At 42.8% G+C, this 27,900-nt stretch overlaps 1 protein-coding gene and 1 pseudogene across 2 annotated transcripts in view; both read left to right on the plus strand.

The window, feature by feature from the left end:
- Nucleotides 1-27,900, plus strand: part of ice1 (KIAA0947-like (H. sapiens)) — a 121,935-nt gene that overhangs the window by 69,709 nt on the left and 24,326 nt on the right. For both annotated transcript variants that reach the window (XM_070880769.1, XM_070880770.1), the window contains 2 exons: nucleotides 11,102-11,270; nucleotides 19,949-20,109. In XM_070880769.1, coding sequence (XP_070736870.1) covers nucleotides 11,102-11,270; nucleotides 19,949-20,109 — 330 coding nt within the window. The remainder of the gene's footprint in view (nucleotides 1-11,101; nucleotides 11,271-19,948; nucleotides 20,110-27,900) is intronic.
- LOC139263714 (elongation factor 1-alpha 2 pseudogene) lies at nucleotides 8,635-9,173 on the plus strand (annotated as a pseudogene).

Genomic DNA, 27,900 nt, shown 5'->3' on the forward strand with positions numbered 1-27,900 from the left:
ACAGCGGGACCTGGGGGTACTTGTGCATGAAACACAAAATGATAGTATGCAGGTACAGCAAATGATCAGGAAGGCCAATGGTATCTTGGCCTTTATTGTAAAGGGGATGGAGTATAAAAGCAGGGAAGTCTTACTACAGCTATATAAGGTATTGGTGAGGCCACAACTGGAATACTGCGTGCAGATTTGGTTTCCATATTTACGAAAGGATATATTTGCTTTGGAGGTAATTCAGGGAAGGTTCACGTGGTTGATTCCAAGGATGAGGGGGTTGACGTATGAGGAAAGGTTGAGTAGGTTGGGCCTCTACTCATTGGAATTCAGAAAAATGAGAGGTGATCTTATTGAAGTGTATAAGATTATGAGGGGGCTTGACAGGGTGGATGCAGAGAGGATGTTTCCACTGATGGGGGAGACTATAACTAGAGGGCACGATCTTAGAATAAGGGGCCGCCCATTTAAAACAGAGCTGAGGAGAAATTTCTTCTGAGGGTTGTAAATCTGTGGAATTTGCTTCCTCAGAGAGCTCTGGAACCTGGGACATTGAATAAATTTTAGACAGAAATAGACAGTTTCTTAAACGATAAGGGGTTAAGGGGAGCGGGCGGCAAAGTGGAGCCGAGTCCATGATCAGATCAGCCATGATCTTATTGAATGGCGCAGCAGGCTCGAGGGGCTGTATGGCCTAATCCTGTTCCTATTTCTTATGTTCTTATGTTCATATAACGTATACAAGATAGTTTACTAAATCAGTATGTTGAGGAGCCAACTAGGGAACAGACTATTTTAGATCTAGTATTGTGCAATGAGAATAACCTTGTAGCAAAGGGGCCCTTAGGAATGAGTGACCATAATATGATAGAATTTTATATTGTTTGAAAATGATTTAGTTCAATTGGAAATTAGGGTCTTAAATCTAAACAAAGCAAACTACATAGGTATGAGTGGCGAGTTGGCCAAGGTAGATTGGGAAACTACATTAAAAGGTATGACGATAGACAAGCAATGGCTAGCATTTAAAGAATTAACATAACATTTATAACAAACATACATTCCTTTAAGGCACAAAAGCCCACAGAAAAAGTGGTCCAACTGTGTCTAATAAGAGGAGTTAAAGATAGTATTAAATCAAAGGAGGAGGCTTACAATGTTGCCAAAAAGAGCAGTAAGCATGAGGATTCGGAAGATTTTAGAATTCAGCAAAAGAGGACCAAGAAATTGATAAAGAAAGGGAAAATAGAATATGAGAAACTAGTGAGAGACCTAAAAACAAAAAGCTTCTATAGGTATGTAAAAAGCAAAAGATTAGCAATAGTAAAAGTGGGTCCCTTACAAGTTGAGACGAGAAATTATAATGGGGAATAAGGAAATGGCAGAGAAATTAAACAAATACTTTGTATCTGTCTTCACGGAAGAAGATGCAAAAAACCTGGAAATAGTGGACAACCAAGGATCTAGCGAGAATGAGGAACTGAAAGAAATTAGTATTAGTAAAAAGATAATGCTGGAGAAATAATGGGACTGAAAGCAGATAAATCTCCTGGACCTGATGGCCTCATCCTAGGGTTTTGAAAGAGGTAGCTATAGAGTGGATGCATTGGTTGTCATCTTCCAAAATTTCATAGATTCTAGAGCAGTTCCCACAGATTGGAAGGTAGCAAATGTAAACCCACTATTTAAGAAAGGAAGGAGACTACAGACAAGTATATCAATGATTTGGATGAGGGGACCAAATATAATATATCCAAGGATTCTGATGATACAAAGCTAAGTGGGCATGTAAGTTGTGAGAAGGATGCAAAGAGACTTCAAGGGGATATAGACAGGCTAAGTGAGTGGGCAAGAACATGGCAAATGGAATATAATGTGCAGAAATGTGATGTTATCTGCTTTGTTAGGAAAAATAGAAAAGTAGAGTATTTTTTAAATAATGAGAGATTGGAAATGTTGATGTTCAGAGGGACCTGGGTGTCCTTGCACACGAATTGCTGAAAGTTAACATGCAGGTACAGCAAACAAGTAAGAAAGCAAATGGCATGTTGGCCTTTTTAGGAAGATTTGAGTACAAGAGTAAAGATGTCTTACTGCAATTATATAGGGCCCTGGTGAGACCATACCTGGAGTATTGTGTACAGTTTTGGTCTCCTTACCCAAGGAAGGATATACTTGCCATAGAGGAAGTGCAATGACGCTTCACCAGACTGATTCCTGGGATGGGGGGGGGGAAATTGTCCTATGAGGAGAGACTGATTAGACTAGGCCTATATTCTCTAGAATTTAGAAGAATGAGAGGTGATCTCATTGAAACATACAACATTCTTACAGGGCTTGACAAGGCAGATGCAGGGAGGATGTTTCCCCTGGCTGGACTGTCAAGAACTAGGGGTCACAGTCTCAGAATAAGGGGTCGATCATTTAGGACTGAAATGAGGAGAAATTTCTTCACTCAGAGGGTGGTGAATCTTTGCAATTCTCCAGCCCAGAGGTCTGTGGAAGCTCACTGGTTGAGTATATTCAAGACAAAGATCGATAGTTTGAAAAGGTTCCACAAAAGAGATTAGTATGCAAAACTAAAGCACATGGGCCGCAAGTTTCCACACGCGGCAAAACAGGCGCCCCTCCGAGCTGGTCGCCCGTTTTTCGCGCCGAGAACGGCGCCTGAAAAAAAACACGCTATTCTCAAGCACTTTGCAGCTCGATGCCAGCTTGGCACGACGCCCAGGGGGCGGAGCCTACCACTCGCGCCGATTTTGTAAGTAGGAGGGGGCGGGTACCATTTAAATGAGTTTTTTTCGTGCCGGCAACCCTGCGCGTGCGCGTTGCAGCGTTCGCGCACGCGCAGTGTGAAGGAAACATTGGCACTCGGCCATTTTTGTAGTTCTTTGTAGCTGTTCAATTTTTAAAATTTTTTAATAAAACCACATTGCCCTTCCATGATCAGCACTGAGGCTTCTTGCAGCAGTGAGGAGGCTGCAGGAAGCCTCAGAAGTTGAGGCAGCCGTTTCCCGACGGGCCCGACCGACGGCAGGGGGGCCTCCCCCTCCCCCCCCCCCCTGCCGTCGGGAACGGCTGCCTCAACTTGTGAGGCTTCCTGCAGCCTTCTCCCTGCCTGAAGCACTTTCACACAGGTAGGAACATGGTTTATTTAATCTTTTCTTTGCTTATAAATTTTTATTCAGGTTGGAATTATATGTATAATATTTGTATAAGTATAACTAAGGATTTATTGTAGAATGTAATGACTTCCCTTCCCCCCACCTCGTTCCGGACGCCTAATTTGTAACCTGCGCCTGATTTTTTTAATGTGTAGAACAGGTTTTTTCAGGCCTACAAAAATCTTCACTTGCTCCATTCTAAGTTAATTTGGAGTACGTTTTCACTGTGGAAACTTTCAAATCAGGCGTCAGTGGCTGGACACGCCCCCTTTGAAAAAAAATTCTGTTCCAAAGTGATACTGTTCTACATGACTAGAACTGCAGAAAACTTAAATATGGAGAATTGCGATTTCTAAGATACTCCGTTCTCCACCAGTTGCTCCTAAAAATCAAAGGCAAATCATGTGGAAACTTGGGGCCTACGGTATTGGGGATAATGTATTGATGTGGATAGAGAACTGGTTGGCAGACAGGAAGCAAAGAGTAGGAATAAACGGGTCCTTTTCAGAAAGGCAGGCAGTGACTAGTGGGGTACCGCAAGGTTCAGTGCTGGGACCCCAGCTATTTACAATATACATTAATGATTTAGACGAGGGAATTGAATGTAATATCTCCAAGTTTGCAGATGACACTAAGCTGGGTGGCAGTGTGAGTTGTGAGGAGGATGCTAAGAGGCTGCAAGGTGACTTGGACAGGTTAGGTGAGTGGGCAAAATGCATGGCAGATGCAGTATAATGTACATAAATGTGAGGTTATCCACTTTGGTGGCAAAAACAGGAAGACAGAATATTATCTGAATGGTGACAGATTAGTAAAAGGGGATGTGCAACAAGACCTGGATGTCATGGTACATCAGTCATTGAAAGTTGGCATGCAGGTACAGCAGGCGGTGAAGGAGGCAAATGGCATGTTGGCCTTCATAGTGAGAGGATTTGAGTATAGGAGCAGGGAGATCTTACTGCAGTTGTACAGGTTCTTGGTGAGGCCTCACCTGGAATATTGTGTGCAGTTTGGGTCTCCTAATTTGAGGAACGACGTTCTTGCTATTGAGGGAGTGCAGCGATTGTTCACCAGACTGATTCCCGGGATGGCAGGACTGACATGTGAAGGAAGACTGGATCGACTAGGCTTATATTCACTGGAATTTAGAAGAATGAGAGGGGATCTCATAGAAACATATAAAATTCTGACAGGATTGGACAGGTTAGATCCAGGAAGAATGTTCCCGATGTTGGGAAAGTCCAGAACCAGGAGTCACAGTCGAAGGGTAAGGTGTAAGCCATTTAGGACCGAGATGAGGAGAAACTTCTTCACTCAGAAAATTGTGAACCTGTGGAATTCTCTACCACAGAAAGTTGTTCAGACCAGTTTGTTCGATATATTCAAAAGGGAGTTAGATGTAGCCCTTACGGCTAAAGGGATCAAGGGGTATGGAGAGAAAGCAGGAATGGGGTACTGAAGTTGCATGATCATATTGAATGGTGGTGCAGGCTCAAAGGGCCGAATGGCCTACTCCTGCACCTATTTTCTATGTTAGCTTTTTGGATATTAAGGGAATCGAGGGATATGGAGATAGTGCAAGAAGCTGGAGTTGAGGTAGGAAAGTGGAGTTGAGGTCGAAGATCAGCCATGATATTGAATGCGGATTTGCCTCGAGGCGCTCAATGGCCTCCTCCTGTTCCTATTTCTTGCGTTGTGAGCCATGCAAACCATCCTAGATTCTAGAATGGTCACAACGGATTGGAAGAAAGCAAATGTAACACCGCTATTCAAGAAAGGAGAGGAGAGAAAACGGGGAACTACAGGCCAGTTAGCCTGGCATCAGTCATCGGGGAAATGCTGTAATCCATTGTTAAGGAAGTGGTGTCAGGGCACTTAGATAATCATAACATGATTAGGCAGAGTCAACATAGTTTTATGAAAGGGAAATCATGTTTGACAAATTTATTAGAGTTTTTTGAGGATGTAACTAGCAGGGTTGATAAAGGGGAACCAGTGGATGTAATACATTTAGATTTCCAAAAGGCATTCGATAAGGTGCCACAGATATTATACAAGATAAGGGCTCATGGGATTTGGAGGTAATGTATTAGCGTGGATAGAGGATTGGCTAACGACAGAAAACAGAGTAGGGATAAACAAATCTTTTTCAAGTTGATAGACTACGGATCTTTTTCAAGTTGACAGGCTATAACTAGCGGGGTGCTGGGGCCTCAGCTATTTACAATCTATATTAACGACCGAGATGAAGGGACAGAGTGTAATGTATCCAAGTTTGCTGAGTTACAAAGCTAGGTGCGACAGTAAGCTGTGAGGAAAACACAAAGTGTCTGCAAAGGGATATAGATAGACTAGTGAGTGAGCAGTAAGGTCGCAGATGGAGTATAATGTAGGGAAATGTGAGGTTATTCACTTTGGTAGGAAGAATAGAAAAACAGAATATTTTTTAAATGGTGAGAAACTTTTAAATGTTGGTGTTCAGAGAGATTTGGGTGTCCTTGTACAAGAAACACAGAAAGCTGGCAAGCAATAAGGAAGGCAAATGGCATGTTGTTCTTTATTGCAAGGGGGTTGGAGTATAAGAGTAAGGAAGTCTTGCTACAATTGTTCAGGGCCTTGGTAAGACCGCACCTGGAGTACTGTGCATAGTTTTGGTCTCCTTATCGAAGGAAGGATATACTTGCCTTGGAAGTGGTACAACGGAGGTTCACTAGATTGATTCCTGGGATGAGAGACTGTGTAGAATGGACCTATACTCTCGAGTTTAGAAGAATGAGAGATGATCTCATTGAAACATGCAAGATTCTGAAGGGGATTGACAGGGTAAATGCTGAGAGGTTGTTTCCCATGGCTGGAGTGTCTAGAACTAGGGGGTCGCAGTCTCAGGATAAGAGGAAGGTTATTTAAGACTGAGATGAGGAGAAATTTCTTCACTCGGAGGGCTGTGAATCTTTGAAATTCTCTGTTTCAGAGGGCTGTGGATGCTGAGTCTCTGAATATATTCAAGGCTGAGATAGATAGATTTTTGGAGTCTAGGGGAATTAAGGAATATGGAGATCGGGCGGGAAAGTGGAGTTGAGGTCGATGATCAGCTATGATCTTATTGAATGGCAGAGCAGGCTTGATGAGCCGTAGGGTCTACTCCTACTCCTATTTCTTATGTTCTTAAAAGATTTTAGCCTACCAATAGTCAATGCAAAGGCTCGTATATGAATTATGATCACTTGGTGACATACCTGAAGGCGACTGGTCAAACTCCAGTAAGTAATAACTTCTGGAAGACAGGAGGATAGGATAGAAAATATAGTGCGAAAGCAAATTTTAAATAATTTTCAATTAAATGAACGTATTTCTGTATAATAACTACTGATAATGAAGCTACAACATAGATACCTCAGTATCTAGTTCAAAATTGCTCCAGCAGGTGGCAGCTAGGCTAAAGACTGCTTGCACTTTTACAGTTATTTAAATTCAGTTGATGGGTACAATTTTCCAATAGAAATAAAACTGCAATTGGTGGAATTCTGAAACAAAAAGCAAACCTACTGGAGGTTAAAAGTAGGTATAATGTTTAATTTGATATCCTGGACTTCACAGGCAGCGCAAGGTGTTTATTAAAAAAAAGTGAACAGATTTAGCTAAATTTAGTTGTGCCATAGATAACAGTCATAATTCTTTGAAAACACCTGATATATACAAGATTGTTTGAGCTGTCTTGAGTGCATTGTTTTTCCATAAAACCTGCTCTTCTCAACAGTTAACATTATAATCCCTTGTCTAACAGCATTGGCACTGAAATTCCGTTTTGGCCTTCCCGCGGGCATTTTAGAGAAAAAGATACACACCTATCTTAAGCTGCTGTCGACGTTCAACTTTCCGTGCTGAGGCCTCCTTCGACTGCGATTCACAGCACGTGCATGTCGACACGTGCGCAGGCCTCGAACTGGAGTCACATGGCTCTGGGCAGCCAATAAGGTAAAACGTCATAGTAATAGGAGTTCCGCAGGGTCCTAAACTCCTATTACTATGATTGTGACAGAGCTTGAAACACCGAAAACACAGCCCCAAACACCCAAAACACTAATAACTTTAATTTAAATGAATAGTGTAATTATTTTCTATTTTTTATTAATGTCTTAAAAAATTGGTTTTTTTTAAAGTTTTTTTAAAATAAACTTGCTGTTGTGGGGAGGGTTTTTAACAAAATATGTTTTAATAACTTTATTTTTATATGTTTTTGTGTTTTTTAAAACACTTGCGCTTGTAAAAGTAGGTGCAAGATTTTTGAGGACATTTGTAAGCATAAATATCGGAAATTTCGACTTACAAGTGTCCTCGCTCCTGAGATGCAGTCATCTGTCAAGCCAGAAACTTGACAGATCGGAAATGCTGGTTTCCAGCGCATGCGCATTGCGTGCTGGAAACCGGCATTTCCGATGCCTTCCCGGGTCTGTAGGAACTCTGTACGGTCTCGGGGAGGCCGGAATTTCAGGGCTATTATCTTTTAAAGCTTCTGTTTCTGTCATTTGAAAGAAGCTGGACAATAAAGGTAGAAGTTAAGTTTTTTTTCTCCAAGCTGTTGTTATCAGTGATAATAGATTTTGGGCAGCAATGGTAAATTGATTAGGTCAGAAAATTGGAATTTTTCAGTGGCTAGATTTTCATGTATTCAAAGGGTTTGGATGACAGTACAAGTATGAAAAAAGCCCAAGTTTAAAAAAAGGTGCTGGAACTACAAAGCAGATGTGTTAGCATCTACATTTTAGCTGTGTACCCATCATCTAAACTGAAAACTCACAGGCAAGCTGCTTCACAGAACCGAACAAAATCGGAATTTGGGATGGAAAATAAAAGAAGTAATGAGATTGATAGGTTTTATGGAGAAGCTGGAAAGAAGTGAAAATCGGTATGGGAAGTATGAAGCTCATAATGTTGAAATAAATAGACATTAAAGGAACAAACATTATAACTCCTACTACTTTGAAATTCGAAACTGGCACAAAGGAAATCAAAGTGACAGTTAGATAATGCTGTAAATCATCATAGGATTTAAAGCAAAGAAATTGTGTTCTGAGAAGAATTCACACCTGCAGTCTGCCTCTTCTACTCCGATGATGGGCCTACTATGCATCCCTACCTCCAATAAAATGAAAAAGATAGCTAAGGTCTGAAGTTGTTGAAGTCTGTGTTCAGACCATAAGGCTGCAGAAATCCCAGGAAAAAGATGAGATACAATTCCTGTAGCTGGCATGCAGCTTACAGGATTTAAATACGTTCTCTTAAAAATAATATGCACATAGTCCAGATTGGGAGAGAGTCATCAATAGGGCAGTGCTGGATATTTCTTTTTTGTAAATGAGTTGGCCAAGTGCTTAAGAAGATGAGTTACTAATCCATGGTGCTGTTCTCAAGTGTTCGAATCACATTCTCATCAATAGTGCTGTGCTGAATATTTACGTTGTAGCATTGCATACGTTTCATGCTTCATTATTTAATTTACCTGAGCATCGCCCCCAAGGGAAAAGAGAATATCCACGTTAATATTGCAGTGATTGGCCATGTGGTGTCTGATGAATCTACTACTACTGATCACTTGATCTGCCAGTATGGGGGTATTAATAAGAGGATTATTGAGAAAGTTGACAAAGAAGTTGCAGAGATGGGTAAAAGCTTCTTCAAGAATGCCTCAATGCTGGGTAAACTGAAGGCTGAGAGGGAGTGTGGTGGTATTGATAATTTCACTGGATGTTTGAAACTACCAAGTATTACATCACCATCTGGGCACAAGGCATTCATAAAAACATGTTCACTGAGATCTCCCAGACCGACTGCAGTGCTGATTGGGCTGCGGGTGAATTTGGGGCTAGTGTCTCCAAGAATAGACAGATCAGAGAACATGCACTCATGGCCTTCAACTTCACCTTGGAGCGGAAGGGAGGGGCGGGGGAAGAAGAGAGAGTCAAGCAGCTAATTGTTGAAATCAACAAGAAGGATTCCATAGAGTCCCACTACAATTAGCAAGAAATGTAAAGAAATTACAAATAATGACATACAGGTGAAGACCATCTTGTCCATCAAGCCTGTCCCACACAATTGCGATACCTTGTGTATCGCAACATATAAACTCCACCCCACCCAAAACCATGTGATCTCCTGGGAGAGGCAAAAAACAGATTTTAAAAAAACCCAGGCCAGTTTAGGAGAAAAGAAAATTGGTAAATTCCTCTCCAACCCATCTAGGCGATCGAAACTCGTCCAGGAGATCACTCTGGCCTTGAATTCTCTGCAGTACCTACCTTCTGTAAGAGGTAATTTCCGCCGCAGCCAGAAACAAATCCAGCTTTTGCTTGAAGGATTTCAGCGAGTCTACATCCACCTCATGAAACGGCAGCTTGTTTCAGAGGTCTACTATTCTCTGGGGAAAGAACCACCCCCTGACATGTAACCTAGATCTATAACTACACAACGTAAATTTGTGACCCCTGGTCCTGCCTAACCTATTTAATTGAAACAAACTGTGAGCTGGAACACCGCTGTGAAGGAAGTGAGCGCGCATATTAAGATTGGCTACATTACTGTTGAGGTGGGTCTTGTACTAATCTCTGGATGGCATGGGGACAACATGCTGGAACCTGGCAAAGAAATTCCCTGGTTCAAAAGTTGGAAAATGGATCCGAAGAAAGATTGCTTTTCGTATTATCCTGCTGGAAGCTCTAGATTTCCACTTCCAGCAATTCCTGGTCTAAATGTGTGTGGATGGTAGGTTATAATTGATTAGTCTGCCACTGTTCACATGAATATATGCCACTTGAGTAAGGTACCAGAAGGCATGCATCACCTTTGGAACATACCATTGACTCCACACCTTGGTGACTTTGATGTAGATTAAAATGGTGTGGGTTAGGTTGATAGATTTGTTTGGCAAATCCACTTCAACCATTATTGTGTGACAAAAATTAGAGTTACTAGTCGAACTCCCATGGCATTGCACACCGTAGGTCAAGATCAAGTGCCGTATTCAAGGCAAGTATGGTTAGAGGATAGGGGGAGTAACTGGACAGGGGAATGGTGCGGGTGAGGATGCATATGAGAGAAGGAGGAGAACAGAGGGTAAGAGGAGGGGTGTGGGAGGTGCACAGGGAAGAGGAGGAAAATGGGCAAGTAGATGAGGGCACAGGGGAGAAGGGAATGGGGAGGCGAGGCAAGTGGGTGTGGGCGCAGGATATGCGGGGATCGGAGGCGGCGAATGGGGAGGGGGAAACCAAAGGCATGGGTGAGCTAGCCTTTCCACCCACGGGGCTGATTTTCCTATTGGGACGGTTGGTAATAGAAACTATTATGCACATGTGATCGGGGTGGGGGATGTGAAATGAAACAATAGTCCAAACCCAATTTTATTCTCGTTGGAAGAGTGTTGGTCTTAATTTTCTTCTTGGTGCCAGAGGGGGTACCAAGCCAGAAGATGTTTTTGTTTGGGAGGGGTCAGAACATGTGCTCAAAGAGGAGTGGTTCAAGATCAGGTTGTTTTTTCTGTGGTGCTAACAGTACAAATTTTCTTGCAGGTTGGTGTGGGCGGGAAAGCAGGGAACAGTAGGTCACAATTATTTGTAGTGTGGAGGGGAGCACGTCCAATTTTATTCCCTGGGAGTGGCGGAGTTTCCAAATTTCCTGTTTTGGGGCAGTCATGTCTAGATTTTCATTTTAGGTGGGAGAGATGCCATGATTTGATCATACTTGCTTATTTGTCTATTGCTGGGTTAGATTGCATGGTTTAGATTCTGAGATAAATAGAGTGAGAGAAGGCTCTTCTGCAGTATAACCAATGGCATAGACCAGTTGGGCTGAATTACCTGTTTCTGTAGTGTAGATTATATGTAAAATGTCAGAGATATAGTTTATTGGTAGCTGTTGATGCAGTAATCTCTTCACTTGTTTTTTAATGGCAGGATTTAACAGAAGCTTTACTAATGGGTATCATCAAGAAGCTGAAGGCTGAGAAAACGATCCTTGATGGTAACTGTCTTCAGGCACTTTCTCGAGTTTATGTTGCAATTTGCCGACAACAAGGAGATCTTGAAAGAGCTCGTCTTCTTTCCTACAGTATCTTAAAGGAAGGTAAGAAGATGAACCATCGGGATTGCATAATGACACTGATGCAAAATAAACTAATGGAATATGTGCTAGTGCTGTTGGGGAGGGTTTAAACTAAAATGGCAGGGTGTTGGGAATCTATGCAGGGAGGCAGAGGGAAGTAAAAAGGGGGCAGAAGCAAAAGATAGGAAGGAGAAAAGCAAGAGTGGAGGGCAGAGTGAACAAGGGCAAAAATCAAAAAGGGCCACATTACAACAGAATTCGAAAAAGACAGTGTTTAAAAAAAAAAACAAGCCTGAAAGCTGAGTCACAATGTGAGGAGCATTCGTAATAAGGTGGATGAATTAACTGCATAGAAAGATGTTAACGGATATGATGTAATTGGGATTACGGAGACATAGCTCCAGGGTAACCAAGGCTGGGAACTCAATATCCAGTGGTATTTAATATTCAGGAAGGACAGACAGGAAGGAAAGGAGGTAGAGTAGCATTACTGGTTAAAGGGGAGATTAACGCAATAGTAAGGAAGGACATTAGCATGGATGATGTGGAATCTATATGGGTAGAGCTGCGAAACACCAAAGGGCAGAAAAAGTTAGTGGGAATTGTGTACAGACCACCAAACAGCAGTAGGGAGATTGTGGATGGCATCAAACAGGAAATTAGGGATGTGTGCAATAAGGGTGCAACAGTTATCATGGGTGACTCTCATCTATTTATTGATTGGGCTAACCAAACTGGTAGCAATACTGTGGAGAAGGATTTCCTGGTGTGTATAAGGGATGGTTTTCTAGACCAATATGTCGAGGGACCAACTGGAGAGCAGGCCATCCTAGACTGGGTCTTGTGTAACCTTGGGGAAGAGTGACCATAATATGTAGAATTCTTCATTTAAGATGGAGAGTGACACAGTTAATTCAGACACTAGGGTCCTGAACTTAAAGAAAGGAAACTTCGACGGTATGAGACGTAAACTGGCTAGGATAGACTGGCGAATGATACTTAAAGGGTTGACGGTGGATAGGCAATGGCAGACATTTAAAGATCACATGGATGAACTACAACAATTGTACATCCCTGTGTGGCATAAAAATAAAAAAGGGAAGGTGGCACAGCTGTGGCTAACAAGGGAAATTAGGGATAGTGTTAAATCCAAGGAAGAGACATATAAATTAGCCAGAAAAAGCAGCAAACCTGAGGACTGGGAGAAATTTAGAATTCAGCAGAGGAGGACTAAGGGTTTAATTAGGAAGGGGAAAATAGAGTACGAGAGTAATCTTGCAGGGAACATAAAAACTGACTGCAAAAGCTTCTATAGATATGTGAAGGGAAAAAGATTAGTGAAGACTAATGTAGATCCCTTGCAGTCAGAATCAGGTGAATTCATAATGGGGAAAAAGGAAATGGCAGACAAATTGAACAAATACTGGTTCTGTCTTCACTAAGGAAAACACGAATAATCTCCCGAAAATACAAGAGGACCAAGGGTTTAGCGAGAAGGGGGAACTGATGGAAATCCTTATTAGTCAGGAAATGGTGTTGGGGAAATTGAAGGGACTGAAGGCAGATAAATCCCCAAGGCCTGATAGTCTGCATCCCAGAGTTCTTAAGGAAGTGGCCCTCGAAATAGTTGATGCATTGGTGGTCATTTTCCAACATTCCATGGACTCATGATCAGTTCCTATGGATTGGAGGGTAGCTAATGTAACCCCACTTTTTTTTAAAAAAGGAGGGAGAGAGAAAACAGGGCATTATAGATGGGTTAGCCTGACATCGGTGGTGGGGGAAATGTTGGAATCAATTATTAAAGATGTAATAGTAGTGCATTTGGAAAGCAGTGACATAATCGGTCCAAATCAGCATGGATTTATGAAAGGGAAATCATGCTTGACAAATCTTCTAGAATGTTTTGAGGACGTAACTAGTAGAGTGGATAAGGGAGAACCAGTGGAAGTGGTGTATTTGGACTTTCAAAAGGCTTTTGACAAGGTCCCACACAAGAGATTGGTGTGCAAAGTGAAAGCACATGGTATTGGGGGTAATATACTGACGTGGATGGAGAACTGGTTGGCAGACAGGAAGCAAAGAGTGGGAATAAACGGGTCCTTTTCAGAATGGCAGGCAGTGACTAGTGGGGTGCCGCAGAGTTCAGTGCTGGGACCCCAGCTTTTTACAATATACGTTAATGATTTAGACGAAGGAATTGAATGTAATATCTCCAAGTTTCCAGATGACACGAAGCTGGATGGCAGGGCGAGCTACAAGGAGGATGCTAAGAGGCTTCAGGGGGACTTGGACAGGTTAGGTGAATGGAAAATGCATGGCAAATGCAGTATAATGTGGATAATTGTGAGGTTATCCACTTTGGTGGCAAAAACAGGAAGGCAGATTATTATCTGAATGGTGACAGATTAGTAAAAGGGGAGGTGCAACGAGACCTGGGTGCCATGGTACATCAGTCATTGAAGGTAGGCATGCAGGTACAGCAGGCAGTAAAGAAAGCAAATTGCATGCTGGCCTTCATAGCGAGGGGATTTGAATATAGGAGCAGGGAGGTGTTGCTGCAGTTGTACAGGGCCTTGGTGAGACCACACCTTGAGTATTGTGTGCCGTTTTGGTCTCCTAATCTGAGGAAGGAAGTGCTTGCTATTGAGGGAGTGCAGCGAAGGTTCGCCAAACTGATTCCAGGGATGGTAGGACTGGAATATGAGGAAAGACTGGATCAGCTAGGCTTATACACACTGGAATTTAGAAGAATGAGAGGGGATCTCATAGAAACGTATAAAATTCTGACGGGACTGGACAGGTTAGATGCAGGAAAAATGTTCCCGATGTTGGGGAAGTCCAGAACCAACGGACACAGGTCTAAGGATAAGGGGTAAGCCAAAAAGGACCGAAATGAGGAGAAACTTTTTCACCCAGAGAGTTGTGAAACCATGGAATTCTTTACCACGGAAAGTTGTGGAGTCCTGTTCGTTGGATATATTCAAAAGGGAGTTAGATGTGGCCCTTACGGCTAAAGGGATCAGCGGGTATGGAGAGAAGGCAGGGGTGGGGTACTGAGGTTGCATGATCAGTCATGATCATATTGAATGGCGATGCAGGCTCGAAGGGCCGAATGGCCTGTTCCTGCACCTATTTTCTATGTTTCTATGTTATTTTGGATGCCCTAGTGAAATTATAATTGATGGTATTAATCAGATCCCACTCAGTAAGTAAAATCTTACATTATTAAATAAATTTCAGTTTGAGCACATTAACTAGAATTATTAGGGCTATTTTGAATACAGTTTTAATTTTAGTGGAGTTTAGGGAAAATTAATTAAGGGGTAAGTCATGGCAGGAGGGCCCAGACCTGTGTCATGCTCCTCCTGTGCTATGTGGGAGCTCAGGGATGCTCCCAGTGTCCCTGACGACTACATGTGCAGGAAGTGTATCCAGCTGCAGCTCCAGTGCCGCAATGTGGTCTGTGCATTAATTCACTCTGGAGCATCCGCGATGCTGAGGATATCGTGAATAGCACATTTAGTGAGTTGGTCACACCGCAGCTAAAGGTTACTCAGGTAGATAGGGAATGGGTGACCATCAGGCAGAGCAGTGGAAGGACGGTCATGCAGGGGTCCCCCTGCAGTCATCCCCCTCCAAAACACACACACCACCTTGGGTGCATGGCACCATGGGTGGCTCTGCTGCTCAGGAGGGCAGGAAAAAGAGTGGGAGAGCTATAGTGGTAGGAGATTCTATTGTAAGGGGAATAGATAGACGTTTTTGCGGCTGCAGTCGAGACTCCAGGATGGTATGTTGCCTCCCTGGTGCAAGGATCAAGAATGTCTTAGAGTGGCTGCAGGACATTTTGGAGGGGGAGGGCGAACAGCCAGTTGTTGTGGTGCATATAGGTACCAACGATGTAGGTAAAAAAAAAAATGGGATGAGGTCCTACGAGCTGAATTTAGGGAGCGAGGAGTTAAATTAATAAGCAGGACCTCAAAGGTAGTAATCTCAGGATTGCGACAAGTGCCACGTGCTAGTCAGAGTCGGAATAGCAGGATAGCTAAGGTGAATACGTGGTTTGAGCAATAGTGCAAGAGGGAGGGATTCAAATTCCTGGGACATTGGAATCGGTTCTGGGGAAGGTGGGACCAGTACGAACCGGACGGGCTGCACCTGGGCAGGACCGGAACCAATGTCCCAGGGGGAGTGTTTGATAGTGCTGTTGGGGAGGGGTTAAACTAATATGGCAGGGGGATGGGAACCTATGCAGGGAGACAGAGGGAAGTAGAATGGGGGCAGAAGCAAAAGCTAGAAAAAAGAAAAGTAAAAGTGGAGGGCAGAGAAACCCAAGGCAAAAGTCAAAAAGGGCCACATTACAGCAAAATTCTAAAGGGGCAAAGTGTGTTAAAAAGACAAGCCTGAATGCTCTGCACCTCCAATGCGAGGAGTATTCGTAATCAGGTGGACGAATTAACTGCGCAGGCAGCTATTAACGAATATGATATAATTGGCATTACGGAGACATGGTTCCAGGGTGACCAAGGCTGGGCACTCAACATTCAGGAAGGATAGACAGAAAGGAAAAGGAGGTGGGGTGGCGTTGCTGGTGAAAGAGGAAATTACTGCAATAGTAAGGAAGGACATTAGCTTGGATGATGTGGAATATGTATGGGTACAGCTGTGATATACCAAAGGGCAGAAAACGCTAGTGGGAGTTGTGCACAGACCACCAAACAGTAGTAGTGAGGTTGGAGACAGCATCAAACAAGAAATTAGGGATGCATGCAATAAGGGTACAGCAGTTATCATGGGCGACTTTAATCTACATATAGATTGGGCTAACCAAACTAGTAGCAATACTGTGGAGGAGGACTTCCTGGAGTGTATTAGGGATGGTTTTCGAGGCCAATATGTCGAGGAACCAACTAGAGGGCTGGCCGTCCTCGACTGGGTGATGTGTAATGAGAAAGGACTAATTAGCAAATTTGTTGTTTGATGCCCCTTGGGGAAGAGTGACCATAATATGGTATAATTTTTTATTAAGGTGGAGAGTGACACAGTTAATTCAAAGACTAGGGACTTGAACTTAGGGAAAGGTACCTTTCATGGTATGAGACGTGAATTAGCTGGAATAGACTGGCGGAAGATACTTAAAGGGTTGATAGTGGATAAGCAATGGCAAACATTTAAAGATCACATGGATGAACTACAACAATTGTACATCCCAGTCTTGGAATAAAAGTAAAACGGGGAAGGTGGCTCAACCGTGGCTAACAAGGGAAATTAAGGATCGTGTTAAATCCAAGGAAGAGGCATATAAATTGACCAGAAAAAGCAGCAAACCTGAGGATTGGAAGAAATTTAGAATTCAGCAGAGGAGGACAAAGGGTTTAATTAGGAGGGGGGAAAATAGAGTATGAGAGGAAGTTTCAGGGAACATAAAAACTGACTGCAAAAGCTTCTATAGATATGTGAAGAAAAAAAGATTAGTGAAGATGAATGTAGGTCCCTTCCAGTCAGATTCAGGTGAAGTTATAATGGGGAACAAAGAAATGGCGGACCAATTGAACAAATACTTTGGTTCTGTCTTCACGAAGGAAGACACAAATAACCTTCCAGAAATACTAGGGGACTGAGAGTCTAGTGAGGAGGAGGAACTGAAGGAAATACTTATTATTCAGGAAATTGTGTTAGGGAAATTGATGGGATTAAAGGCCGGTAAATCTCCAGGGGCTGATAGTCTGCATCCCAGAGTACTTAAGGAAGTGGCCCAAGAAATAGTGGATGCATTGGTGGTCATTTTCCAGCAGTCTATCGACTCTGGATCAGTTCCTATGGATTGGAGGGTAGCTAATGTAACCCCACTTTTTTAAAAAAAAAAAGGAGGGAGAGAGAAAACAGGGCATTATAGACGGGTTAGCCTGACATCGGTGGTGGGGGAAATGCTGGAATCGATTATTAAAGATGTAATAGCAGCGCTTTTGGAAAGCAGTGACCGGATCGGTCCAAATCAGCATGGATTTATGAAAGGGAATTCACGCTTGACAAATCTTCTAGAATTTTTTGAGGACGTAACTAGTAGAGTGGATAAGGGAGAACCAGTGGATGTGGTGTATTTGGACTTTCAAAAGGCTTTTGACAAGGTCCCACACACGAGTTTGGTGTGCAAAATTAAATCACATGGTATTGGGGGTAATATACTGACGTGGATAGAGAACTGGTTGGCAGACAGGAAGCAGAGCGTCGGGATAAACGGGTCCTTTTCAGAATGGCAGGCAGTGACTAGTGTGGTGCCGCAGGGCTCAGTGCTGGGACCCCACTATTTACAATATACATCAATGATTTAGATGAAGAAATTGAGTGTAATATCTCCAAGTTTTCAGATGACATTAAGTTGGGTGGCAGTGTGAGCTGTGAGGAGGATGCTAAGAGGCTGCAGGGTGACTTTGACAGGTTAGGTGAGTGGGCAAATGCATGGCAGATGCAGTATAATGTGGATAAGTGTGAGGTTATCCACTTCGGTGGCAAAAACACGAAGGCAGAATATTATCTGAATGGCAGCAGATTAGTAAAAGGAGAGGTGCAACGAGACCTGGGTGTCATGGTACATCAGTCATTGAAGGTTGGCATGCAGGTACAGCAGGCAGTGAAGAAAGCAAATGGCATGTTGGCCTTCATAGCGAGAGGATTTGAGTTTACGAGTAGGGAGGTCTTAATGCAGTTGTACAGGGCCTTGGTGAGGCCTCACCTGGAATATTGGGTTCTGTTTTGGTCTCTTAATCTGAGGAAGGATGTTCTTGCTATTGAGGGAGTGCAGCGAAGGTTCACCAGACTGATTTCCTGGGATGGCAGGACTGACATGAAGAGAGACTGGATCGACTGTGCCTGTATTCACTGGAGTTTAAAAGGATGAGAGGGGATCTCATAGAAACATAAAATTCTGACGGGACTGGACAGGTTAGATGCAGGAAGAATGTTCCCGATGTTGGGGAAGTCCAGAACCAGGGGACACAGTCTAAGGATAAGGGGTAAGCCATTTAGGACCGAGATGAGGAGAAACTTCTTCACTCAGAGAGTTGTTAACCTGTGGAATTCTCTACCACAGAGAGTTGTTGAGGCCAGTTCGTTGGATATATTCAAGAGGGAGTTAGATGTGGCCCTTACGGCTAAAGGGATCAAGGGGTATGGAGAGAAAGCAGGAAAGGGGTACTGAGGTGATGATGCGCCATGGTCTTATTGAATGGTGGTGCAGGCTCGAAGGGCCGAATGGCCTACTCCTGCACCTATTTTCTATGTTTCATAGCTCTGTATTCCAGGTAGAATAGGGCAAGGAATTGAAATAATTTCATAATCGTGGCTCTCTCTTTGCACCCTCCCCTCCAAAATTTAGTATTTACAGAAATCTTTATCTGGCAGTCAATCTGCAAGACCATAAATCTGCAAATTTTCTTTGCACCTCTCCGCAGGGAACCATATGGTCTCCACCTCCTTTTTCGCCATCACATTACTTGAATGTGTGTTGAGGGAAAGAACATAAAAGTGGTGGAATCCATGCTTAAAAATGTTTTTATTAAATATTTATTTAAAGTAAAGTGCAGAACTTCCGGATACTTAATTTCCCACTTATGACTTTCTATTAACATACAGTTTTTTGTTTTCTTTTAGTAAACTAAAGTAGGATTGTTTCTTTCATTGCCTTAGTTTATAACCACCAGTCACATTGCAGGACATGTCTTATATTGGAGTCTTTAATATATCAGTGCCTTCATACATCAAAGTTTTGTTGTGTTCTGGTCCCTATGATTAAATTGCTTTGAATTTTACTTGGTAATTCCCCTCACCTCAACACTGTGGCATTGTGTCCCACTTTCTCAGACTGCCTGAAAGTTCAGTACAGTAGCTATAGCACTAAACCTGGTCAAACGTCAACTCCAGTGCCGGTCTGCTGATCTTCCCTCTTTGCTGGTCAGCATGTGTTCTAAAGTCCATTTGTGAAGAAGCAACAGTGAGAACAGATGTTTCCTACGTTACTGGGCCCCTGCAATTTCAAACAGATAAATCTAGCGCAAACCCAGCAGGATAGCATAGCACTAACTGTTCAAACTCCCAGTATCACACTGACTCTTCCTATGCTGCGTAGAGTCAGACAGGGGAGGATGGCATATTGTACGCTGACAAGGAGTCGGAGAATGGAGAGCAAGAGACTGGCAGACCAGCACTGAAGTCAAAGTACGACGACGCGACAGCATTGATGTTAGGTGAGATTCATGAATACTAAATACCTTTCCCTGTAGCAGATACAAGCAACCTATGAGTGCAGATGAGTGAGTGCAGACCAGAAGCAGGAATTTTTGTGTAGTCAAAGTCTTGATAGTTTGAAGTTTTTACCAGGTAACTCAGATTTTGAGATATTGAGACTCCAGTGTATTTCAGTCTCAGAAACAATTTGTAAGAAAGAAACATTCAATGTTTTTTTTTATTCAACTGGAATTACTCTATTTTGTAAGGTACAAAGCTGATGTCTCAAATCCTGCTTTTCTGAATTTCTTACAAGATGGTATTCTGCTTGGTCTGTAGTTCAGTTTTGTTTCATTTCATCTGAAAATATTTTAATTGCAATTCCATATGTCACAAGTGTGCAGGTGATAGATTTGTACTGTCCTGCTTATCGCATACACCAACCTTACTATTTGGTAATACTGTTTTTCCAGACTTTCCAGATTCAAGCAAACTGTTGTTGCTCATCATAAGTGTTTGGCAGAACATATTTTCTATCCAAGGACCAATTAATAAATCTATGCAAGCTGTTGCTAAGCAACGTGCCAAAGGAGATGTTCTGAATTGTTTGAGCGCATACCTCAATTGGGAGAAGGTACTGTCTATTTATTACATTTTCAGTCTAATAGTGCATTGTGGAAATCTTTCTTTGGTTTGCTATTATTAACCAGAATCTTCCACATTTCATAGTAGCATTTTCCTTCTGTGTTTTTAACCTGAGAAAAAAGCATTTACCATTGAGTTTATCAGTCAGATAAGTAGTAACATATCATTTCTAGTTTTGATGTAAGAAAATAAAAGGTAATTGGCCAAAAATTACAGTCGGAGGCTTCTCGCGGGCGGACGCCTCCGACCACAAAAACAAATACCTGGTGGTCCCGCTCCAATGAAGACTTCGGGTCCCGGGTCTAGCTGCAGAGTCCCGCGCATCCCAGGAACGTAAGCGCTTCCTGGGATCACGGGGGCCTGGACCACCAATGAAAATGTAGTATTCTCATTCATAGTAATGGGAGCTCTGAGCTCCCAGTACTATGAATGGGGATATCCTTAAAAACAATTAAACACAAACATTAATTTAAAAAACACCACTTTTTAAAAAATTAATTGAATTAAATTATATGTTTTAGAGAAAAATATGTTTTTTTTTTTAATTTGAAGGGCTGGATTTTCGACTGATGATTTCAGGGTGGTAATAGCAGCGGGGCGGAACGGAACAGTTTGTGCCTCAGTCATCAAAATTGGGCAGCTGGGCCCTAAGTCTGGGGTGCAGCACTAAGGGAGGCGTTGCACACCTCTCTTGGGCATTAGCATAGGAAAATCCCAAGCAAAAGAGCTGGCCCGGGAGCGTTCCAAGAGATGCCTGGGGAGAAAAAAAACCTGAAAAGAAACTCCACAAAAACATTCCCAATACATAGCCCACGCCATCACAACCTAAATCGTTAAAAAAAAATAATAAAACAATCAGCCTGTTCATCCTTTCCTGATCAGTGTACCCTTGTAAATCTTCCCCGTACCCTCTCCATTGCCTCTATATCCTTTTTATAATATGACGACCAGAATTGTATGCAGTACTCCACAAGTGTGGTCTAACTCAGGTTCGTTACAAGTTTAGCATAACTTCACTACTTTTCAATTCTATTCCTCTTGAAATAAACCCTAGTGCTTGGTTTGCTTTTTTATGGCCTTGTTAACCTGTCTCTCTACTGTTCGTGATTTGTGTATTTGTACACCGAGATCCCTTTGCTCCCCAATCCCACCCAGACTCGCACCCTCCAAGTAATAAGAGGTCGTCGTCTTCTTCCTATCAAATTGTCATACCTCACATTTATTTGTGTTGAACTTCATTTGCCAATTATATGTCCATTCTGCAAGTTTATTAATGTCCTCCTGTAATTGTTATTATGCTCTCCCCTGCTGTCCATGTACTTGATGTATGCTTTCCTTACCCTCAATTTTTCTGTTAGGGTTTTATTGATCCATGATGTCTCATTAGTGTTTAGTTCTTTTTTTAGCAGAATATAGTTTTCCTGGGCTGTGTTGAATACAATTACAAATATTTCCCATTGCTGCTCTATGTCATTGTTTATTTGGCAATATTGTTGTCCATTTTATTTTTCTAACTTCTATTCTTAGCCCCTCAAAATCAGCTTTTCTCCGATCTATTACCCTGGTCTTGGTCATACTTGTGTCCTCAATTATTATCTTAAAGCGTATTATATTTTGGTCACTATTGCCTCAATGGTCCCCTACTTTTATTTCTCTTATCTGCTCTGGTTCATTCCCCATTACTAGATGCAATAGCGAATCCTCTCTTGTTGGGCTTTTTACATATTGGGTGAGAAAGGAGTCCTGTAGACATTATAGGAGCACCACTCCCTTATCCCCTTTACCTACCTTTTCTCTCCAATTAATATCAGGGTAGCTGAAATTCCCCATGATTATTATTCTATGTTTCTTGCTCATTTCCCTAATTTGTTTGCATATCTCTTCATCCACCTTCCTTCCACTATTAGGTGGTCTATAGACTACCCTTATTAGTGTGATTGATCCTTTATTATCTTTTATCTCTATCCACATGGATTCTATTTCTGTCTTGCTGACAGCTATATCACATTTTTCTTCTGCCATTATGTTATCCCTAATAAGTACAGCTACTCCACCTCCCCTTTTTCCCCCTCTATCTTTTCTAAATACATTATACCCTGCAATGATTAATTCCTAGTCCTGATTTTTGTGTAGCCATGTCTCAGTAATCCCTACTATGTCTGGTTCCTCGCAATGCATGATTGCCTCCAGCTCCCCTGTTCTATTCCGGACACTGTGCATTGCTGTACAGGTAGTATAACTCATTTTTAATAGCAGTTGCTCTCACTTTATTTTAACCATCTTTTTACACTCCTATTCCATAACTCATCAAGGACACCGAGGCAGTCAGGGCCCACTGGAAGGAGCACTTCAAAGATCTCCTCAATCGAGACTCTGCCTTTGACTCGAGTGTTCTCGACTCCATCCTGCAGCATGCTATCCGCCACCACCTCAGTGAGACCCCGACACTGCACGAGGTAGAAATCCAGGCCAGGTCCAAGGCCACCCAACCTCTGTCGTCGAGCTACAGTACGCTACACTACTGTGTCTGCGCACATACAAAGGCTGAACTCCAGGACATAGTCGACGTATTTACTGAGGCATACGAAAGCATGGGCCTTACGCTAAACATCCGTAAGACAAAGATCCTCCACCAGCCTGTCCTCACTGCACAGCACTGCCCCCCAGTCATCAAGATCCACGACACGGCCCTGGACACCGTGGAACACTTCCCATACCTCGGGAGCCTCCTATCAACCAGAGCAGGCATCAACGACGAGATCCAACACCGCCTCCAGTGCACCAGTGCAGCCTTCGGCCGCCTGAGGAAAAGAGTGTTTGAAGATCAGGCCCCCAAAACTGCCACCAAGCTCATTGTCTACAGGGCTGTAATAATACCTGCCCTCCTGTATGGCTCAGAGACATGGACCATGTACAGCAGACACCTCAAGTTACTAGAGAAATATCACCAATGATGTCTTTGCAAGATCCTACAAATCCCCTGAGAGGACAGGCGCACCAACATCAGTATCCTCTTCCAGGCTAACATCCCCAGCATTGAAGCACTGACCATACTCAATCAGCTTCGCTGGCAGGCACCATAGTTCGAGACTCCCAAACAAGTGCTCTACTCGGAGCTCCTTTACAGCAAACGAGCCAAAGGTGGGCAGTGGAAACGTTACAAGGACACCCTCAAAGCCTCCATGATAAAGTGCGACATCCCCACTGACACCTGGAGTCCCTGGCCCAAGACCGCCCTAAGTGGAGGAAGTGCATCCAAGAGGGCGCTGAGCACCTTGAATCTCAACGCCAAGAGCATGCAGAAATCAAGTGCAGGCAAACCAGTCCCACCCACCCCTTCCCTCAAGGACTATCTGTCCCACCTGTGACAGAATCTGTGGCTCTCGTATTGGACTGTTCAGCCACCAAAGAACTCACTTCAGGAGTGGAAGCAACTTCTTCGATACAGAAGGCACTGCTTATGATGATCTATAACTATTTATTCCCTGGCCATCAATGTCCTCCCTTACTTTGTTCTTTTCCAAGCTCTCCTTTCCTGTTTTATTTATATTTAGGCTGTTTTCATTTCTTGTAGATCCCTTCTCCCTTCTCCCCTCCGCCCCCCCCCCCCCCGCCCATCTTACTCGTGTAAAGCCTTTGCCACATAAGAACAGGAGTAGGCTGATGATCAACCTCAACTCCACTTTCCTGCACTATCCCCATATTCCATGATTACCTTAATATCCAAACATCTATCGACCTCTATCTTGAATATACTCAATGTCTGAGCCTCCACAGCCCTCCGGGCTGGAGAATTCCAAAGATACACCACCCTCTAAGTGAATAAATTTCTCCTCATCTCAGTCCTAAATGACCGACCCCTTCTAAGACTCTGACCTCTGGTTCTCGACTCCCCAGCCAGGGGAAACATCCTCCCTGCATCTACCATGTCAAGTCCTGTAAGAACTTTGAATGTTTCAATGAGATCACCTCTCATTCTTCTAAACTCTAGAGAATATAGGCCGAGAACATAGGACAATCCCCCCATCCCAGGAATTAGTGTGGTGAACCTTCATTGCACTCCCTCCATGGCAAGTATATCCTCCTTTAGGTAAGGAGACCAAAACTGTACACAATACTCCAGGTGTGGTCTCACCAGGGCCCTATATAAATGCAGTAAAACGTCTTTACTTTTCCCCACAGTCTTTCTCCTGTCCTCTCGGGTAGCGAATACATCATACCTGTTGGACAGGACCAGTATCTGAGGAACCTCTTTCTCAACTTCTCCTAAGGCTACCCAGCTCAATAACAGTCACACTCTCCCCTTCTTGAATCTGTGCTTTCCTCTGGTATGTGACTGTATTCTTGGTAAAACTGTCCAGAAATTCCTTCCTCTCCCTTATGTTTCAATGACTCTAAGCCGGAGTGACTGAAGGCAGAGACATTTGCTGCAGCTGTGGGAATCCTGGCCTGTCTCGCTGTCCACAAACTCCCATATACTACAGTCCCGGCACGTAACCTGCTCTGCCATCACTAGAATTTGTTATTTATTTGCTTATTGATAACTTGAATTAATTTAATTAGTTAAAGTTTTTATTCAAACGATTATTTATATTAAATAATTAGTTTATTTAGTTACGTTATTAATTTAATAAAGTAATAATTATAATTCCCCAGCTCTTAGTTTAAACCATTGCTGAGCTTAGAGGGGAAAAAAATCACTATTACTCACCAGCCAATCACCTACCTGTTGTCTTGTGATGTCACACCTTGGATTTGTTTTGTTCTCTCTCTCCGCTCCCTTTTCCCTGCCGATTCTGTCACCGCCGCGGTTTAAATCTGCTGCATTGAAGGGCTGTGACACTGGTGGCTGGAAGAGATTATGAAGAAAACTTTAACACTGTGTGGATGAATGGGAGAGGGAGAAAGTAGAGCAGAGAAAAGAGGGAAGGAAGGCGAAACTGGGTGGGAAGAGAGGGATCGGGAGATTCTGCTGTTTGGGTGCAGGTTGCATTTTGGTGTCAGCATTAAGGGGTGTGAATGGTCTACAGTGTTGGGCCGCATTACATTCTGGAAGGAGTAAGTATGGGCTGGATAGCTATATCACTAAGGGGCAACTAATTTGTAATGGATGAGATTTGTTGTCAGTTTGGTTGGGGAAGGAGGGACGACCTGGGGCTGGATTTCAATCTCAATGGGGTGAGAGGTTGGCAGGTCAGGGCCTAATTTCAATTTGGGTGGAGGTGGGGGGTACAATTCGATCCAACAAGGAGTTATACAGGTCACATGGTGGAAACTCTATTTTGGTGTGAGGATGCCAAAAAGGTTGGTTACATATCCTGCTACCAACAGGATGAGGGAGAAGGAAGTGTTCAGGTCTGCATTACAGTCTGTGAGGTTTGGGGACATGGTAGATAAGTTTAGAATAACTGGTTTGGCTTGTATAACATCAGGTGTATTTCATTGGAGAGATACAGAGATACGATTTTCCAGTTGAACATCTGCATTCCTGGAAAATTTCATGAATAGGTCAGCAAGGGTGTAGTGCTTTAATAATTTTGTTGACGGTCAGGGAAGGTGAGTTATGGTTGGAGAGCTGAATTGTGATTCTGTGCGGGAACATTCTCTTCTGTGGCCATTATAGAAAGGGGTATGAGAGCTACAGTATGGCTTCGGTTGAGTCCTAATTGAGACTACATTCTGGGTAGCTTTGTACTGTAGATATGTATGAACTGGAAACTATGTTGAGACTGGTCAAATGTATTTTACGTAAGGCTCTTGCAGCAATCAGAACCGTGTTGCTCACGTTTTATTGAGGGCCATAATCCCACCTTGGTCAACATCCAACTATTGGGCAGGCCAAGAATGTTTGCCCAGCAAATCTCCCAAGGGCTGCAGGTGAATCATAGAACGATACAGCACATAAGGAGGCAATTTGGTCTATCTGTGCCGATGCTTTGAAAGAGCTTTCCAATTAATCCCACTTCCCTGCTCTTTCCTAGTATGTTTCCTGTAATTGTTTTCCCTTCAAGTATTTATCCAATTCTGTTTTGAATTTGCTTCCACCACCCTTTGAGGTAGTGCATTCTAGATCATAGCAACTTGATGCTTTAAAAATCTGTGTCTTCTGGTTTCTGACACTTCTGCTACTGGAAACAGTTTCTCTTTATTTACTCTATATCAATCATTCATGATTTTGAACACCTCTATCAGATCTCCTCTTAACCTTAACCTTAACCTTCTCTGCTTCTCAACTTGTCCTGTGCCTTCAAAGTTTTGTGTACATACACTCCAGGTCTCTCTCTTCCTGCACCCCTTTTAAAATTGTGCCATTTAGTTCATATTAGCTCTCCTCATTCTTCCTACCAAAATGTATCACTTCACACTTCTCTGCATCTCATTGTTTACTACATTTCCGAGCTTTGTACCATCTGCAAACTTGAAATTATGCCCTGTATGCCCAAACCGTGTTCATTAATATATATCAGAAGGAGCGGTGGTCCTAATATCAACCACAAGAGAAATAGTATTGTATACTTCCCGCCAGTCTGAGAAACAACCATTCACTGCTACCTCTGCATTCTGTTCCTTAGCCAATGTTGTGTCCATGCTGCTACTCCCTTTAATCCCATGGGCTGTTGTATTATTAACAAGTCTGTTATGTGGTACTTTGTCAAACGCCTTTTGAAAGTCCATATACACAACATCAACCGCATTACCCTCATCAATCCTTTCCATAACTTTCTCAAAAAGCTCAATCAAGTTAGTCAAACACAATTTGCCTTATCAAATCCGTACTGACTTTCATTGATTAGCTCATACTTTCCTAAATGCCACTTAATTTTGTCCTACACTGTTGTTTCTAAAAGTTTCCTCACCATTAATGTTAGGCTGACTGGGCAGTAGCTGCTGGGTTAATGCCTCCCCCTTTTTTAACGGTGGTGTAACATTTGTAATTCTTCATTCTTCTGGCAATAACACCCCCCCCCCCCCCCCCCCCCCCCCCAGCATATCCATGGAGGATTGGTAGATTGTGGCCAGAGCCTCCGTAATTTCCACCCTTACTTCCCTCAGTAACCTAGGATGCATCCCATCCGGACCAGGTGACTTTTCCGCTTTGAAGATTGCCAACCTTCCAAGTACCTCTTCTATTTGTATTTTTATCCTATCCAATATCACTACCACCTCCTATTTACTGTTACATTGGCAGCACCCTCTTCCCTAGTGAAGACGAATACAAAGTACTCATTTATTACCTCAGTCATGCCGTGTGCTTTTGGTCCCTAATCGGCCCCACCCTTTCTTTGACTATCATTTTACTGTTTATTTGTTTATAAAATACTTTTGGCTTTCCTTTTATGTTATCTATTCCAATATTCTCTCTTTGCCTCTTTTATTCTCTTTTTCAGTACTCCTCTGTACTTTCTATGTTCAGCTTGGTTCTCTACTGTATTATGAAACATACAATTTTTACAAGCCTCCTTTTTCTATCTCATTTTAAACTCTATGGCCCTGAAATTACGGTCAGCGGCGTAGCTAAGGAATATGCCGCCGACCTCCGAAGGAAATCCGCACTTAACTGATGCAAGGACTCCTTCGAAAACTTGTACTGTTTTAGCTGCGGAGTTGAGCGCAGTGTAGTGGCCCATGGATACCAGGAGCGCACCATGTACGTAAGTGTACTTGAGATCATGTGGGGCAGTGCTCCAATCATGAAACAGAAATCTCTGATGCCCATTCAGTAATGTAGTTTCATTCACCCTGGTAAATTAATAAATAAATTAGTCTCTCATTCTTGATA

This window comes from Pristiophorus japonicus, chromosome 5, assembly GCF_044704955.1.
Source record: "Pristiophorus japonicus isolate sPriJap1 chromosome 5, sPriJap1.hap1, whole genome shotgun sequence".
Taxonomy (NCBI): Eukaryota; Metazoa; Chordata; class Chondrichthyes; family Pristiophoridae; genus Pristiophorus; species Pristiophorus japonicus.